Source organism: Triturus cristatus, chromosome 8 (assembly GCF_964204655.1).
Source record: "Triturus cristatus chromosome 8, aTriCri1.1, whole genome shotgun sequence".
NCBI lineage: Eukaryota > Metazoa > Chordata > Amphibia > Caudata > Salamandridae > Triturus > Triturus cristatus.
The window spans coordinates 1,523,650,064-1,523,665,889 of record NC_140591.1 but is presented as its reverse complement, the minus strand read 5'-3'; the positions used below and the strand labels follow the sequence as shown (position 1 = coordinate 1,523,665,889).

Sequence of the window (15,826 nt, the reverse complement as noted above, 5' to 3'; positions counted from 1 at the left end):
TCTAAACATTTACATTGTTAATAATTCTATAACTGCTCACGGACTTTACGTTGTGCTTTACGAAATGTAGCTGTGTTTACTGTTTCAAACATGATATGTTTCAAAAGGATGTTCGAGAGCAGATCGCAGATATACAATTCAATGCATATTTGTGTAAAGGCGTACAATTAGAAATGTGGTCCTACAACAACTGTATCGCTTAGCGGAGGTCTGGGGGCTTGTTCTGAAGTCAGCGGGGTGGGCTGGCCAGGGCCTCAGCACTTCTTTTGAATGCAAATGTCTTGGGGCAGGCAAAGGCGAGGCCTGACGTCAGACAGGGCCTGCGTGGACCATTCGCACAAGCAGCAGCGCTTGGTGACACTTCCAGAGGCTCCTGCAAGTTCTAGGCAGTGCAGGGAGGGCACTATTTCTCTGCCATGGGCAGAAGCAGCAGATAAAGTGACCAGAGGGCACGCACCAGCCACTACCCAGGATGTCCTAGGAGCAGCAGGACCTCCGAGGAAGTCCCTAACACACTACGTGAGCTACTTTGGGGACAAGGAGAGCGACGTGTTTCCAGGCTCTGTCAGCTCCACCACCAAAAGTCTGCCCAGCCAAAACTTTGCGCCCACCCAACCCTACCCCGAATATGCAGGATACCACCACCCTGCAACGCAGGTGGAGGAGCACAGCCACTCTTCGGGGGGCTGGTGCCCAAACTACGGACTCCCAAGGGAGGACTGGAGCGCCTACGGGACAGGAATGCCTAGCCTGGTGTCTGCGCTGAAGCCCGGGCACATCCCCTACGGCTCGCACGAGTACAGCTCCATATACCCTGCAGGCACCGATCTCCTGCCCATGGTGGACACTGGGAATGCGGTGCCTATCTCAGCCAGTACCCCTAGGCCGCATCCCTACATGTGGATGAGGAAAACTGCGGAGCCCGCTGCATCAGGTGAGCAGAGGCCGCTTTTACTAACAGATTCTCTTCTCTGTTGAGCGTCGCGCCGAGGTCGTGGGTGGACCCTGGGCACTTCACAGGAGGTGATGGCTTACGATGGATCTTACCTAGCTTCCTTTGGCGCATGGGGTCAAAGAAGCTTTGCATGGAGGTGGATACATTACACGACGACCAAACCAATGTAAATGGAAGATTAGCATGCTCTTTAATGAGGTGACAGATGCCATATTATCCTGCCATATAACCGAACCGGTTTATTGTAATCAAAGAAAAAATGTGTCGTTGTGTAATGTAACCGGTGATCATGTAAAGCGCCCCAATAGCTTCAGCTCGAGTATATAAAACTGCAAAAAAACAAAAAAGGACAAGTTTGACCTGGATTGTAATGTAATTACGTTTAAATAGTACTTACTACCCCTGACCAGGCGTCGAAGCATTTTTTCGGCGAGTAGCACGCTACTCCAGAAACGATAAAGGATTAGTGGCGAATTAGTATAGTGAAAATATTAAAGTAATTTGAGTGGAGGACCTAAAACGATGGTGTTTAAAATGCAACTTGAGTTTTACCATGGTATGGAATAAACCGTTTTTTTACCTTGAAAATGAATTGTATCATTTAGTTAACTGGTGAATTTGTGAAGCTTATCCTGGGTTTGTTAAATGCTATTAATGTTTTAAAACAGGGCTACCAGCTTATTTAGGGGGCACTTGGCAGCCAATAGACAACAGTTTCTAAACCATCACATCAAAAGTGGGGTTGGCTTTTGTTTAATCAGGTGTGTGTGTGTGTGCGTGTGTGCGACCCTCAGGTGTCGCGCGGTTTTTGTGATCTTACTCCACCATTAATTTAATTTTTTTATTTTACTGCTGACAAGTCATTAAGGAATGTCAAATCTAGTAATTAAATTGCGTGATTTAAGTTCACTCCTGACTTCATGAACTTGCGTGAGTGTGGGCAAACAAACCACTTTACCTCCTACCCCCAAATGTCTTGTCTGCCAATAGTGAAGTTCTTAGAAACAGCACTAACGCCGGCATCAAATAATGAATGTACACATTTTAACAGGCAAAATACCTAGTATCTTTATTTTAACCTGAGCGGCGCCCTCAGGGCAACAATTTTCACAATGCAAAGTTACTACGTTTTATCCCTTTAAAAAAAAATGTTCACTTTCCACAAAATTATTTTGTAACAGTTTCACTAGTAAATAAGCAAACTGGTCTAATTTGGTGAAAGTTGCACAAATATTCTAGGACTGCAGCTGGAATGGTAATTTGCGTCCTGGGGTCCTAGGGCACCCTACTGCTGGGAGCACGATCGCCTACAGTACTCTGCTTCGAATGCACCTGCACAGCAAGGGTTTGGATTCATTAGTTGGTCGCTGAGAAGTGCAGTGTGTTTCCGGGTGTGAACCTGAGACTGTCACTTGGATGGAAATACCAAAGCCTAGAAGAACAGGCTGCAGCCTGGGCGAGGCCACGCTGGTAGGAAGAGTTTATACCAGCCCTTAGGCCAACAGATGAATTGCATTTGGGCCACCGTGTATGAAACTGTGTATAATAACGCAGTGCATAAAGAAGAGTTATTAGAAGCCGGGGGCGTGGCTTGAGCCCGAGGAAGATGGCGGCATTCCTGTGACTCGCTTGAGGTGACTGAGCTTTCTAAGGGATTTTCTGGCTTCACCGGAGTCTTGAAGGTCTGCAAAACTGCATAATTTAAGGTTGGAATGTAAGAGCCTCTAAATGGAAGTATTTTCCTCTTCTTTCTGGCAAGCTTTGACCTTTTATTAACCTCTCTGATCACAGCTGATGTATCTGTGACAGCTGCTTAAGGTTTCCTTTCAGTTTACATTTTCACTGGCAGCATAGATTTACAGAGGTTAACAAACTGAACTAACATGAGAAGAACTCTAAAGTTAAACTCTGCAGTAATTTATTGCCTCACTTTGCCTTGCGATGCCCCTTCTGTGAAACATATCCTTCCTGACTAACTGAATGAGAACTGTGGCTTCAAAGCAGTCTGCACACTGAGGATATTATTTTCATCGCACTCTGAATTTCTTCAGAAAGGAGCAATGTTTTATTCATTTACTGACCCCGGTTCACTGATTATGGATGTTTCACACTAGAAGTCATGTAGAAAAGTGAATTTGGACATTACTCCCATGCGCTTGTATTAACAGGCTTTAGAAGGGCATTTCAGCAACCTTGTTCTTGTGTTGCTAATATGTGTATATGCAAATATCTGCATTTCTTAGCTGTGTTTCTCTCAGAACCTACAATGTTATATGAGTGTACCACGAGATTCTTTATTTAAAGTGGCTTTCTTGGATATGGAATTAAGCTAAGCATGTGGTATGGTTTGCTTGGGCATAGACACACTCTTGTAATGTATTGTGGTGACTTACATTTCATACATATATTCTATTCCATTTAAGCATACAGATATCACTTTTATATTTCACTTCATGCTTATTGGTAAATGTATATTTTGATATTCTGTCATGCGCCAAATGCACGCAAATTCTGTTACAGTGTGCCTTGCCCACTATTATTAGGTGGAATTGCGCACGTACGTTATACCTTGCAGTTTTACATAACCTTTTCTGTATAGGTTTTAACTCTCCCCATTACATGGGTAGGTTAAAAAAAGTATCTTCATTGCAAATATCTTCACATCGCAGATTTATTGTCCATTCAAAGTCACATGTGAACTTCATTAAAATGGACTCCCAAACATCGACGCCTAAAACAACTGCTTCTTCGAATACAACTAATGGCTCCTCTTCTCTTACTAAAATAACAACTAAACGCCTAAAACAAAATCCACCCTCTCCACCAAAGCCTTCTTCGTCTGTCTCCATGGATCACCTTCTGGAGGAAATTCGAGCTCTGCGGCCATTTGTTGAAGAGACAAATTCTAAAGTACAAATCTTAACCGATGGATGGGAAAAATTTGAAGAAAGAGTCACCAAGGTTGAACATAATGTTGAAACTCTCAGTGCATGTTACAACAAAGTAGACATCTTTCATTCCCAGATTACATCCTTGCAAAAACAGGTTGAAAACCTTGAAAATAGAAACAGACGCAACAACCTTCGCATTTATGGATTATCGGAAGGCACGGAGGGATCGGAGCCTATCTCCTTCTTTCAAAAATATCTACAAACAGTACTAAATCTACCGGAGGGCACTACTCTCAATATACAACATGCTCATAGACTGGGCCCACTGCATTCAACACCCTCAAGCACGAAAAGACCAAGAGGAGTTATATTGTATTTCCTTGAGTATATGGACCTCCTCAAAGTGCATTCCGCAGTTGGGCTCCTGAAGCGTATTTCATTTTTAGGTCATCAACTGTTCTTCTCGCAAGACTATGCCAAATCCACAGCAGATAGACGCAAATAATTCCTCGATAAGCGTCCAGCATTGTGTTCAATTGGAGCTCGTTTCGGATTGCTTCATCCTTGCTTGTTTAAAGTCACTCTCAACAATAACACTACGACTTATGAGGACCCACAAAGCTGAAGAGTTTCATCAATGCACAATGCCCAGAAAAGATGGACATTTCCAGCACTCGCTTTAAATAGTTTTTCTTCTGGAATATATTTGAATAGGGATTAAATCCTCAGTGTGCCGTTTTAACTATAGAAGTTTAGTATACCTTTTGCCATGGTATAATCGTTTGTTTGATCTCATTAATCTCTAAATAGCTCTTCTTCTGGTATATATTGGAATAGGGTTTAGCTTTTCAGTATGTTGTTTTACTTACAGAATTCTAGAATGGATTTTGTCATGGTATAATCGTCTGTTTGTTCTCATTATCTTCTTCCATTTCAGATAATAACCTCATAATGTCTGATGTCATAATGTGTTGTGATATATTCCATCCTGTTTGTATTAACCATTTGTTGTTTCTTTTTACACAGGACCTAACCTGTGCTTGACCTTTTAATTTTGAATGTTGTTTACATCCCGAAGTCTTCCCCGCCTTACCTCATGGAGTCTGGGTACGTCATCGTTCCATGTGGTCTCTCCCCCCCCATCCTTCCATTGTTTTGACTTCTTTGTGGATATGATCCTTTTTCTTATATTCTTCTTTAAAGCTTTTTTCCCTCTCCTTTCTTCTTATCATACATGTTTCTATCATTTGCCACTTTTTCCAATCTTGCTTCTTCCTTTTCTTCATCTTTCCCACCTTTTCAGCTTCTCTCAATTGGGTTTAACTTTTAATATCTTCGTACCTAATATAAGGTTTACTTCAATGTTTTTTATAGTTCTTATTGTTGAATTTTTCACATGTATTATTATTCACAATTTACGAGATTTTATTGGTTAACTTATGTTTTTATTACTTTCATCTCACACATGTTTTTGAAAATTGTCACATGGAACATCAGAGGCTTGAACTCCCCCATTAAGCGACAGAGAGTCTTATCTCACCTCTCCAAATTAGATGTTAATATTGCGTTACTGCAAGAATCACATTTCACCGAAGGCGAATCACTAAAACTCAAAAGAAATTGGGTTGGTGAAATCTTTTTCTCACCAGGAGATGGCAAAAGGAATGGGGTTATAACTCTTTGTCACAAAGCACTGAATGCCAAGCTTGTATCTCAAGAATCCGACACAGAGGGTAGGTGGATTCTCACTAACCTCCTGCTGGGGAAGTCCCCTCTGTCTTTGCTTAACATTTATGCCTCTACTAGCGGTGATGTCACGTTTTGGTCTCGTATATCTCAGTTATTGCTCAAGTACCCATCAGAAAACTTTATTCTTGCAGGAGACTGCAACCAAGTGATGGACCCGTTTATTGATAGAAATTCTAAATCCCCCTTTATCCCAAACACGCCACACAATGTTTTCACACAAACTATTCAACAAAGAAACTTATTAAACTCATGGCGCCTCTGCAATCCATCCACAAGAGAATACTCCTTTTTTTCCTCTCCACATCAAACACAATCTCGAATAGACCATATTTTTATTTCACGCAACATTTCCCAATCCTCACGTTCTGCTGCCATAGGCCCTATACTCATTTCGGATCATGCACCTGTTTCAATTCAATTAGATATTTTAAATCATTCCACATTGCCAAAATAATGGTGTTTCAATAATTCCTTACTCCTTGACCCTAATTTCAATTCATCTTTTACCTCTTTCGCTCAAGAGTTTTTTCACATTAATTTAACAAATTATGTCTCCTTTCAAACAGTGTGGGACGCCTTTAAGGCCACCACTCGGGATTTCATCATTAGATTTGTGTCAAATAAACGTAAAGTTTGCCGCATATTACATAACACACTTCTTGCTAAGATTAAAAAACTTGAGCACTCCTTCCAGACCTCCAAGTCGAAGGACTCCCTTAAAGATCTCATCACTGCAAAAATCGCTTTTAACAAATCCACTCCCGAACAGGCCTCCCTATACTTACTGAAATCCTCAGCAAAGTATTATGGTGGCCAAAATAAATCAGGCAAACTTCTTGCCAATTATCTAACGATTAAACAACAGAAACTTCATATTGATTCCATTATAGATGATAGCCAAGCACCGAAATTCAAAGACACTGAAATACTCCAAGAATTTGTACATTTCTATCAATCCCTTTACACACCAGAAAACACACCCTCAGATACAGACATATCCCAATATTTCTCCACAATTCAAAAACATATTAATCCCCAACTAGATTTAGCCTCTTTGGAAGCTGAACTTACACAAACAGAATTGTTAAATGCTTTAAAAACTCTTAAAAAAGACAAAGCCCCAGGCCCAGACGGCTTCACAGTGGAATTTTTTTTACATTTCGTTCATCTATTACTCCCACACTTACACATTCTTCTTTCTTCCTTTATCACTTCCCGTAAGTCCACTGGCTCTTTCTCCGAAGCCTTGATCTGTCTAATACCAAAGGCTGATAAGGATTTACGTTACTGTAAGAATTATAGACCTATATCCTTAGTTAACGTAGATTATAACATTTTCTCTAAAGCTCTAGCCCTAAGATTAGAACCACATCTTCCCATGCTGCATGGAAAAGAACAATCAGGTTTTGTCAAAGGTCGCAACATCACTGACAATACACGCTTATTCTTTGACATTTTATCTAAATCATCACATTATCCAGACTCCTTGGCGGCAATTGCGTTAGATGCAGAAAAGGCCTTTGATAGGGTTTACTGGCCTTTTATCTTCCATGCTCTCAAGGGGTTTGGGTTTGGACCGAAAATCATTTCTTTAATAGCCCTACTTTACTCTGAGCCCAAGGCCGCCATATCTACCAATGGCCTCATCTCCCCCTACTTTAATCTTAAACGAGGAGTACGCCAAGGATGCCCCTTGTCCCCGTTTCTTTTCAATTTGGCCTTAGAACCCTTTCTCTCAAGAATACACCAGAATAACTCAATCACAGGTTTTGTCTCAGATTCTCAACAAATTAAGCTGGCAGCATGTGCTGACGATATTTTAGTTTTTCTCTCCAAACCACAATCTTCACTTACAGCTTTCATGGGAGTGGTGGGGGCCTATGGATTGGTATCTGGCTATAAACTGAATAGAGGAAAATGTGAGCTACTACCCTTAACCAAATACACCTTTAAGGATGATTTTAAGATCTCCAACTTTACTTGGAGCCCTAAACATATAAAATATATTGGTATCTGGTTCTCTCCCTCTATAAAGACATCTATCTCTTTAAACATAGACAAATGTTCTGCCAAACTTAAACCTTTGGTCGCAAGATGGCATCCCCTTCATCTTTCTTGGTGGGGTCATCTGGACACAATCAAAAGGATGTTGACTCCGATAGTTTTATATATGCTTTCTAACATTCCACTTTCCATTCCATCTAAATTCTTTCAAAAGATTAATTCTATTTTGACTTATTTTTTATGGAATGCTAAAAAACCAATGATGGCGTTACAGAAATTAACAAGACCAAAATCTGAAGGTGGTGTCAATTATCCCCATTTCTCCAATTATCACAAAGCCTTTCAGTTACGACAACTATCAAATTGGATCACTAATCAATCTGAAGATAAACCTCACTGGGTGGATCTTGAGACCTCATTTTTAGCTCCCTTCTCATTTCAGGAATATCTCTCCTTTACTCGCAAACCACAAAAGCTCTCTACTCCCATAATTAATCAATCCTGTAAACTACTATCCACTGCACCCCATTTAGTAGTACATAATTTAGACACTTTTCTCAATTCCACAATTTGGCACAATAAACAAATCCTTCTTAATAGGAAACCTATATTTTGGAAGGCTTGGAGAAATAAAGGTCTACTCTGGGTTCATCAATTTTTAGATCAGGGCGCACCCACTCAATTTACGCAATTACAAACTCTTTATCATTTGCCTTCTTCCTTTAAACCTAAATTTTTGACCTTGCAGAAAGCAATACTTGATACTTATGCTAAACTCAAATCTTCACCTTCCTCACCTTCCCACCCTCTTTTCCCATGGCATAACCTTTTGCACATAAACCCCAAAGCGTCCACCATTTATTCCCGTTTAATGGTACCTCCTGAGATCCGAGATAAAACCAAAGTGGAACTCTCATGGGAATCCGATCTGGGAACAAATTGGCCTATCTCTTTTTGGAACAGAATTTGGACGAAACTTAGGAAATCATCCAGAGCCGCCAGCACAACACAAACACTCTTCTTTATTTACAACAGATTGTTTCTTACCCCCACATACCTACATAAAATACACAACACAAATCTGAACACTTGCTGGACATGTTCCCAGGTTCACGCTGATCTCCATCATATGCTTTTCACATGTCCACATGTTTTTATATTCTGGAAACAGGTCTGGCACCAAATCAACACTATATTTCACACCACAATTCCACTCTCCCCTACAAACATTTTCCTAGGTAGTTTAACACCGGACTGGAAAACAAGTCAATCCCAATTACCACTTATTAATATGTTAATAGCTGTAGCTTTTCAGCAAATATCAAAAAACTGGAAAGATTCCTCTAAATTGTCCTATTTAGCTTGGTGGTATGCTGTATGTCACAATCATCGCCTCGATACAGCACTCGTTCATCCTATCTCTCTTGCTAGTAAACGTTCTCACCTTTGGGTCCTACTCAAACAATTTCTAGACAATACCGTGAAGAAAACTCCTTTACCTGCTCCTTCACAACAAGAAGTGACCAAGCCTCCTTGACCTCCTAGTGTTTATTTATAATTATGTTTTATTTATCATTTTCTATACTATATATTTATATATTTTTTTTTTTATTTTAATTGTGTATTTTTGACATGTACTGTTATTTACGATTTCTGTGAACCTTTGCTTGTATTCATATCATCTTCTATATTATCCTTTTACTATTTTAATGGCTATTATATATCATTATTGTTCTTTATTACACCTTCATTTATTTATGTATTAACAAATAACTGCATATATGAAGTATTGTTTTTATGATCATATTAATCTTTTCAATAAACCTTTTCTTGAACTTAAAAAAAAGAGTTATTAGCAGGCGCTAGGTACAATCTACCAAAATTAAGGATGCAATAATTAGTCTTTTATGTGGAGCAAGCTGCTATGGTCCAGCTGCTTTGCATCGCAGCATGTAGGACGTGCCTAGTATCCACCCCAGCAGCACAAGTTCTAACAGAACGGGGAAGCTGAGTCGAAAAATCCCCGAAGCTCCATGTTCCATGCAGGCTTTCACAGCAAATGCAGCGCATCCGTTGTCTGCCAAGATACTGGGGCGAGCGCACTGCATCCGGCGAGCTTCACATTTAAACCTGCAGGTCCCTCAATATAATGGAAAGATTCAATAAACGTTGCGCATTTCTGAAATATTACTTCAAAGTAACTGACAGCAACATTAACGAACTATGCAGGCAGCTGTGTATCTACACGTACGTTAGTGCATATATGTATATTTAGACACATTACAATTCAATTCAATTCAATTAGACACATTACAAGTTTAACGCTTTTGGCAACGAGGGAGATATCGGGTCCTCGATCAGTTTGGATGATTTGTGCATTGAACCCACCACACGTCCACTTCTGAGCCGTCTCTGCAACACACTTTCAAAACAAGCATTGGAATAGCTAATAGGTCTCGCTTTTGGGACCTTATAAGTATTTAGTTATGCAGCACAATATCCTTGGTGCAACAACATTAACTGTTGCATGGTTAAACACTTAAAAGGTCCCAAAGGCGAGACCTATTGGCTATGCCAATGCTTGTTTAACATTTCCGCTCAGTCTGAGACGCTATTCTCCTTGTAGAATGCCAGCCGTCCTGTCTGTGATCGTATGTATCCTTTAGAAGACAACCGATTGAGGCTGTCACTGTATCCATTCCTTGGAGAAAACCTTCCCAGTCTGTGACAATATCTAGCCCTTTAAATACCCTCTGTCCAGTATGTGACAATATGTAGACCCTAGAATGCCACCTATCCCCTCTGCGGCACTATGCCATCCTTAGAATGGCACCTACCCAGTGTGTGAGAGGGTCATCCCTTAAAATACTCCCTACCCTGGCTGTGACAGTATGTATTCTTTAGCATGTATTGCTTAACATACTGCCTATTTAGGCTGACATTATGCATTTCTCAAGTTTCAAAGTTTAATCTGTTGCACGTTTACTTAAAATCAAAGCAAACTTTACAGAAAATAAAAGCACAACATACTAAAAACTAGCATTTGCAATGCAATAGGGCTTGGAATTGCGAGATTTTTAGCTAGTGCTATTGTAAATGGCAGTGCCTTTTATTTATGTGTTTAAAAAACCTGCCATAATAGTCATTTACAATACCAATAGATCAAAGTTTCTAAAATGCGAGACCTATTGCATTGCAAATGCTTGGTTTTTAAAAGCGGTCGTTCACTAACTCGCCAATGAAGTCATATAGGAAATAACGGAGAGTGACTCCCATGTTAAGGCCATGTCACTCATATAAACATGCCTAAACACACATTTGATTCCCATGAAAACCGCAATTGTGGCTGAAATGAATATATGTTATAAAAAAACAACAAAACATACTTCATTTGATTTAAAAAAATAAATCACGCAGGTTGGATCAATGAAAGATGATCAATTATTACTTGTGAAAGTTAAAACAAACTGAAATGCAAAAAGAGGACTCAACTTATATAAACACCTCTAAAACCACTTAGCTGAAAACACCCCCGTCATGCTGCAGTATAAACCTCCATGAGAAACGTTGATACATTATTTGGTACATTACAGAATAATGCATTGTGGTTAGCCGTTCTTCCTGGAAGGCAACAACAAGTAACATCACACCATGTATGGCTGTATCACACCAGTCCTTTTTAAAGTGGAGTCTCCCATCTTTCATGCAACAAAATGCACAGTGTAGGGGAAGTGACATCGCTTGCCCTTTGGCCTCGACGACATCAATGAGTTGAACCCTTATCTCCCTCTTAGCCTCTCACTATTCATGTTCCAGCATTCATGACCTCTAATAGCAGGGGCTGCTAAATCTGTCAGGAGCAAACAAGCATTGGCAAATCATAATGCCACCTGGGAAGAAAAAGCATGGGGCAGAGGCAAAGTCCCAGGTGAGGGCATATCTGGGGCAAAGGGCAAGAGTTACAGATGTAAGCAGGAGCTTTGGAAGAGGTGAGCAGCGACCCAACCTTTCAGTGACCATTTATAATCACAGTGTTCCTTTTCACCACCTCCCTCAAAATACCCACCTTCTCATTGCATTGACTCTCGATTGACTAGTGAACCATATTTCTATTGGCATGTCCTGAGCCAGTGTGCCACACCTCCTTTCCCTCATGGTTAGGTATCCACCCCTCATCTCCAGTAACTCTCCGTTGCATGAGCCATTGGATATTCAAAGATCACACTGGAAAAGGTATACATGTTGTGTAGACTGGCTTCTGGTGCCCACTGCATCTGATGTCACATGAGCCTTCTCAGTGTTTGTTCTCGCAATGCCACCCAGGAGGAAGAAATGTGCGAACCTCCCGAATGAGGCCATATATCTCTTGTGCCTCAGTGGCACTGTATACTTTCGTTTCCGCCTTGTTCTCTGTTATGTGTAATATATCCTCGAATGAGATATTTTGTTGTAGTGCTGCTAATAGCTATTTTGGGTAGAAAAAATTGGATGTCAAAAAAGAAATGAACAGCTGGCGCGCACTTGATTCACCAATTAAACCTGTTTAGCTCAATGAACAAAACAATACATACAAAAAGTAATCTAGTTTAGTGTGCACCTCCTGAAGTGGTTCCACCCTACCACTGTTCAAACAACTGAATATAGTCTAGAGCGTATGTTCTAGACAGGGCGTGCACTACTGAAAACGCTCATGCAAGCGTATGTAATACTAGTAACACTGAAGTTTAAACAGACTGTTCAACGTACTTCATACAACACATACAAGACATGTGTAATCATGATATTCAACCAATAAACCATAAATGAATGTCCATCTTCTCGTTGTGCGGTATTTATTAGCACTTCTCTTAAAAAGTCCAAATTAACAAGAATTCTGTTATCCTTGATTTTCGCAGGAATGCATGTATTCCGGAATCAGACTGCATGACCCAGTGTGTAGTAATTGCATAGCTCTTCAATCCCTAGTGGCACAGCACTCAGGATGATGTGCTGCATGGCTAAATACTTATAAGGTCCCAAAGCCGAGACCTATTGGCTATGCCAATGCTTGTTTGCTGTTTCCTCCACCTACTGAAATAACAAAGTACGCCAGGTTGGCAGACTTTCCGCTTGAGTAGACGAAAGCCTGCTTTGAAATCCTTTTTTTTTTTTTTAAATCAAGATTTTTTCCGGAGTGGAGATTATCTTTTTATTCCTTTCATTGGCGCCTGTTGAGCAATAAAAAGTTTTTAAAGGGAGCTTCAAGTGTAAAGAAAAAAGCCTTTCCGTTTAACCAGTCCTGCGTCACTAACGACCTTCAGCAAGCAACGGCTCGGCAACAGCCCTGACCTCGGTAAGCAGATGCGATGGTAATTTTGTATTCTTTTTTTCATGCACACATAAAAAGCTAAAACATGATGCCGCCAAAGTGTGGATTCCACATGATTGCAATACCTGCCTATTGTCTTTAAATTGTAGATTTTGTGGAAGCATTCTATTTCCCTTAATAAGGAAATATGTTACATACATTGTTGTAACAGACCAGTTTTCACACAGCTACGATGCAGCAAATATTTTGCAAACCTCACGAAATCGTAAACGTTCCGTATATCTCAGAAAACGTTGCAAAAAATACTTTCAACTTCGGAAACCCCTGATGTGCTAAACTCAGGCTTCAAGGTCCATTCGAACGGTAAGGTGAGTTATATCAAATAAATCTACCCCTATGCAACCTGTGAACACCTTGTGAGGAGTAAGGGACCGGGGTTGTGCACACTGCTTTCCAGTGCATATTTATACAAAGGCCAACACGGGGCACGCGGCTCAAAAGCCATCACTTTCCATTAATGTGATTAGGTGTTTTTGCCCTTAAATTCCACTTTGCTCCCTGCTAAGGATTCCAAAAGCAGGGGCGTGCTTCCCAGGTCCAGGTTAGACGGATCCACGCCGGATTTTCAGGATTTACACGTGTGATATATTTAAATACAGTTAACCTGCATGGAATTACACAAGCTGGATGGTCTCACAGCGCAAACCTGATGCAGTACGTTACTCAATAGTTCTTGTCGTATTACGTTTAGCGCCAAGAAGTGGCGTACGCTGCATTTCAGTTGCAAAATCAGTGATTTGCCTGGGTCGGGCACCATTCATTTACATGGCATCTGTTTCCAAACCTAAAACGCAGCAACTACAGAGGTAAGTTTATGTGTGTAGTTAGTTTGTAAAGAAATGGATTGTGGCAAGGGGGACGCTTCGTGGCGCTAGGTTTTTAGAGTTCATAGTCTAGACTTTTCCTACTGTGTCAAATATATCGATCATAAGAGTGGGTGCATCACTTGTATTTAATTTCCGGCTTTTATATTCGTTTAATAGCTTTATAGTTCATTGACCTGTGGCAAAAGGTTATTTCGCATTGGACATTTGAGTTTACTTTAAAATACATTCTCAGTGATACAGTGCATGTTTCTGGCTCGAAAGATACTCGTTGCTGTTGTGATTGCATGTTTATATAGTGCCTTTACAAGCTGGATTGTTTCTAGGCGCAAACCTGATGCAGTACGTGACATTACCCAATAGTTCTGTTAGTATGGCGTTTAGCGCCAAGAAGTGGCTTGTACAGCGTGGAATGCTTTATATATATGCAGCCTGACTGCCTCAAACACATCAAGGCATCGACAGAAGCACACCCTCGGCAGCATCAAATAGCTCGGTGGGTTTTGAGCTACAGACCTGGAGGCAGCTGCTTTAAACCCTATAACAGGCTTGCACCAGACCCAGGCATTTTTGCTTTGGTGCTCGGCACCTCTGCGCGGAAATGTTGCACTAGCCTTGAACCATCATGTGCCCCGACTGAATGGTAAAACATTGCAATGGTGAAAATGCAGTTTTTGCACTGGTAGTTGGTGCAATCGATACTACAAAATTGCCAATAGCCTATTTCAAATTGCCCTGCACTGGGGCAATTTACGTGGGCTGCTGATGTCCAAGAAAGAGCTGCGATAAATTAGGGTTCAAACTAATACCTATTTTTCAGGGCTTTGAAAACATCCTGTTTTAAGTAAACATTGGCGGGCAGATTTACAAGAACTGGCGCATCTTTGCATATTCGCAGAGAAGCGCCAGTTAAAATGGTTCACGGACAAATACCCTTGCGCCACCACGGACGCATCGCATTTACAATGCAGCGCACCAAGGCGCAAGGATAGACAGATGCGTGACGCATCTTTTGGCGTACAGGCAGCGCATTGCTGGAGTCGTGTCGCAAGCACGATGCAACTCCAGCAATGATTAGGAATGCCTATTCCTAACATGCTGCCTTACTACGCCTGCTTCAAGCAAGAAGGCGTAAGGTTTTGACGTAGTGGCGTCGTAAAAGTGACTCAGTGAAATCTTGCAGATTTCACTGAGTCACTTTTACGAGGCTTTTCTGCATGGGAACGCCCACCCTGCATACAATATAACTGTTGCAGGCCCTCTGGACGTTTTGGCATGCCGCCGAGCTAGGGGCTGATTTCGTTGATGGGACCTGTGTGTGATGAACGAAATTCGTTTTGGTTTGTTTATTTCGAAGCACACGCAGGCCTCCATCCACGAAATTAGCCCCCACCGCAGTGACATAAGCCCCCAGCTCGGCAGCATGCCAAAACGCCCGGTAGGCAGTCCGGCCCTGAACGTGGCACATTGTTTACGATGCCGTTGCGTCACAGAAGTGAAGCAACATCCGCGTAAAGTTGTCGCAAGGGGCTTGTAAATCTGCCCCTATGTTTTTTTAATATTAAGAATAGTCTCACTGCTGCACCCAGTCCTGGAGGTATGCACGTCCGGAACCTTGTGCCGTGCACGAGGCTGGGTTGTGTACTCACACTTATATCCTGAGATCCCGATGCCCTCCGACGTGATGCACTGGTGACCTTTCACAAGGACGCACGCAGCACCGACGTGCACCTCTTTGGACTTCGGCTCGGCTTCTTTTGAGTGACAGACAGACAGGGCTCCAGTCGCAGCGGTTCTGCACAATCCACAGCGCCGCCATCGTTTTATAGCGCAGGTGTTGTCGCTGCCACTGGCGTTTTTTCTGACATTTGTCAATACATTTCAGCTCATTCCCTGTACAGCGCTGTGATGGAACAAGAGGCAGATGGCCTGACCTAAGTGCATGAGTCTCTGCGGACTCCCCGAGTTTCGTGAGTCCCTCTCCGTCCTCCAGTGCGCAGTCCCTGCTGGTCAGACGTAACCAGCACCCGGTGCC

At 41.6% G+C, this 15,826-nt stretch overlaps 1 protein-coding gene across 1 annotated transcript; it reads left to right on the top strand.

Moving 5' to 3' along the window:
- The first annotated feature begins 276 nt into the window (after positions 1-276).
- Positions 277-978, top strand: LOC146806052 (homeobox protein CDX-1-like). The gene has a single exon (XM_085623845.1). The coding sequence runs from the start codon at positions 277-279 to the stop codon at positions 976-978; it is 702 nt and encodes a 233-aa protein (XP_085479971.1).
- Positions 979-15,826: the final 14,848 nt, after the last annotated feature.

Excerpts from the sequence above, each read along its gene's own strand:
- LOC146806052 (XM_085623845.1), top strand. The coding sequence starts at position 277 with ATGTCTTGGGGCAGGCAAAGGCGAGGCCTGACGTCAGACAGGGCCTGC.